General features: G+C 41.8%; 1 protein-coding gene across 1 annotated transcript; it reads left to right on the top strand.

Moving 5' to 3' along the window:
• Positions 1-830: 830 nt before the first annotated feature.
• On the top strand, positions 831-2,334 carry EURHEDRAFT_465178 (cytochrome P450; the record flags this gene model as incomplete). Its single annotated transcript, XM_040785005.1, has 5 exons — positions 831-920; positions 970-1,051; positions 1,117-1,185; positions 1,239-1,844; positions 1,913-2,334. 5 exons carry the CDS (start codon positions 831-833, stop codon positions 2,332-2,334), a joined length of 1,269 nt encoding a protein of 422 aa, XP_040635056.1.
• Between the last annotated feature and the right edge of the window lie 1,238 nt (positions 2,335-3,572).

Genomic DNA, 3,572 nt, shown 5'->3' on the forward strand with positions numbered 1-3,572 from the left:
AAGAAAGCACCGTCAAGTGGCACGATGAGAGCCTCTACACCCCCAACATATGGATTACATGTCAGAAGAAAACACCGTCAAGTGGCACGATGAAAGCTTCTACACCCCAGTATAAATTACATGTCAAAAGAAATCACCGTCAAGTGGCACGATGAGAGTTTCTACGCGTCCAGCTTACAAGACCTGTTACTTTGCAGGGAAAGAAACAAGATTCCCTGGGTCTAAGGCCACAATTTCAGTGGAAGATGGGTCAACGGCTAGATCTGATGTCAATAGCCCTTCCTAATCAGGAGAGATGCGGTAACACATCTGAGAAGTTTGACCTATCAGAACATTCCATTTTTGCTTTTTAGCACGGATTGTTTAGTCATTGAAATACTTTTTAATTTGTTACCTGAGTTGAATGCGAAGTTAGAGCACTTTCACACATTATATAAGCATAAGCCAACCATTATTGATGGCATTTAATTACTCCTTTACTAAAAATACTGTACCAGGAGTCAGGTCAGTTCTATTTAATTGCGAGATCCTCTCGAACTGGGAGCTTTGCAAGAGATTTACTTTCACACTCATCATTTTTTACGCAATATTGAACTGAAAAACCAATATATATATCTTATATATAATGCTACTTATCTTTGTTTCCACGTGTTTGCTGCTTTTCCTTGCCAAATGTTCTCAGAGCTCATGGTTGGGAAGCAAGAAAGAAGAAAAACAAAAGTTCCAAGAGGGTTATAAAAAAGTGTTACTCCTCTCACTTTCAGGTGAACCACTGACTCTGACTTTTATAATTACAGCACAAGAATGGCAACACATGGAAGATCCATATGATGGCATTTCCGCTTTATATCTTGCCCAAAAGATTTTTGCCTTTACTGCGCCTTGATAAACGACTTGATTTTGCTAGCTATGTTGATGATGTAAGTGATGTGCTCTTCTGGCTTCATGATCTTGTACTCATGTCACTAGCAATTTCAAGCAAGCTATACACACACCTTTCTTGTACCGCCTTTTCTCAGAAGTGTGCGGGAAAATCTCAACAATCACCTAGGTCTGAATAAGACCTATTTTTGGTCTTTTGATGCTTCTGGCATGGAGGCTGACTCTTGATAATAGGCGACATTTTACCCGCGATAACTGAAGAGATGAGCTATGCTATTCACAGAGAATTAAATTCATCAGAAGGTCATTCCCTGCAAAGTAATTACAGACACATTTGGGCTAATATTTCTTCACAGACTGGCAGCCAATTATAGCCTTTGAAAAAGTTCTCCGTGTAATAGGGCTTGTTTCTGGAAGGGTCAATGTTGGGCTACCCACAAGTCGCACTGATGAATGGCTCAATCTTTACATTCAGTATCCCATTGAGGTATTTTCAGCACTGTCAGAAATCTGCAAATTTCCCAAGATACTCCGCCCAATTGCACAGCACATTATACCTCAGATCAGACGAATTAAGCAGATTCAAACCAGAGTGTGTGAGATCCTGGCACCAGAGTATGAGTCCAGGCGCAGTACACTAAAAGGCGGAAAGGATAGAGCAAAGATTGATACTATGCTTCAGTGGACATGGGAGAATTCAAAGGAAGAAGAACGGACAGACACATTCCAAAGCCGCATGCAGATTGTCTCAGCTGTTCCTACCCTTTATACTGTTTCTCTAGCAGCGACACAATGTATATTCGACCTAGCAATGCGGCCTGAGTATATTCCAGCTATCAGAGATGAGTTTGACTCTGTTTTGGAGAGTTTACAGGGTAACATCAACAAAGAGGCACTGGGGAAACTGGTAAAGCTGGATAGCTTTATGAAGGAGTCTCAGCGTCTAAACCCTCTATCACTTGGTGAGTGGTCCTGAACATATGCAAAGTTACATCACAATGGCACCTGCTGAACTTTCTTTATATGAAAGCTTCCTTCGAGAGAAAAACAAAGGAGGCAATCACACTTCCAGATGGCACATTCCTTGCCAAAGGCTCACATGTCGCGGCTCCTGCATATTCCATTGGTCATGACCAAGAATTCTTTGAAGACCCTGAGAATTTTGATGGTCTCAGGTTTTACCGTCTCCAAGCCACTGAAAATAATCGGAGACCCATGCATCACTATGTTTCAGTCAGTGAAACTTCACTTGGCTTTGGGTATGGTCGGCATGCTTGTCCAGGTCGATGGTTTGCTGCAATAGAAATCAAGTTATTCCTAGCTTTCCTGACACATGATTATGACATTGAGGCTGTTGAAATAGGTGATGACCGTCCTAGAAGCACCATTGATCAATTTTTTATCTACCCAGATGCCTCGAAGATGGTGGCTTTGCGACGCAGAAAGTTCTAGGAATGTAATTTGTTCTTCATATATTCTATTCTGCAACAATAAAATGTCCACCAACCATTGAGTGAGAAGAGGATTTGTCAAATAAACACAAACATCAATGCTGCTTTGTACATGTAAACTCCATTGTAATAATTAGTACATTCTCCTATATTCCATTTCAGGGTTATGGTAAAATCTGTTATGGGGTTTTTTTCTGTAAAAATCCAAGAAATGACAGTTTGGCCAAGGCCAGCACAGAACACAACCAACACAGGGCCAAAACAGACTACCAGTGGCTCTTTGTACAACCCCTGGCATACAAGAATGTTCACTAGGGATAATATTCAGAATGCTATTCCCGTACAAGCATAAAGCCTGCTGCCATCTCTGCTCTGTGTTCTTTTTTTCTTCGGTAATTTTCCTTGCATAATAAAGGGTAGCTTTAGGTGAGAACAACTTAAGTTCAACCCCTATCCCATGGAGCATTTGACTGAGCCTGAGTCAAATTTGGGACTTGTGACGACTCATATATGACGGCTCATATATGACGGCTCAACACTGCAGCAATGAATGATACATCGCAAATGCTGCTACTCAACCATGTCGGCAACAACCTCTATAAAACCCCTTCATTACCTAGATAGATTTCCTCTTCTCTTTTCTTCTCTAGATTCGATATTTTCGTCGATGGCTACAATAGTTTAGATAGGAATATCGATTCATTATTATCTACTATTCCGAGCCCGTGACATAATATCGAATCTCGCCCTTTTTTTTTTCTTAACACGTTTGCTTCATTGGTTCGATCCAGTAATCGTGGAACCATAGCAGCGTGTCCCCCATACCGATCGACTGAAGAAACCGAATTGATACCGATAACCGATTGATACAACGACCTTCGCCAACATGCCTCGCACGAGAAACACTGTTGCCCCTACTGGAGGCAACCGAAATGAGACGAACGATAATGATACCGGCCAAGAAAACCGACAGAACCCCATCTTCATTGATGATGATGAGGATGAAGAACAACGTATGGTGACTTTGGAGGAGTTCTTGCAATACGCCTCTGAAGAGCCTGAATGGTTATATGATAAGCTTCAAGTGACTCACAAACGATATGACGACCGCCTTGAAGACCATAAGGTCCGTCTTGCCGAAGAAGAACTCCGCTGTCAAACCAAGGATGGAGAAATCACCCTTCTGCGCCGCAAGATTGGAGAAATTGAGGACGTCAAGCAGCAGCTTGTTGAAGTGAC

This window comes from Aspergillus ruber (assembly GCF_000600275.1).
Source record: "Aspergillus ruber CBS 135680 unplaced genomic scaffold scaffold00036, whole genome shotgun sequence".
Taxonomy (NCBI): domain Eukaryota; kingdom Fungi; phylum Ascomycota; class Eurotiomycetes; order Eurotiales; family Aspergillaceae; genus Aspergillus; species Aspergillus ruber.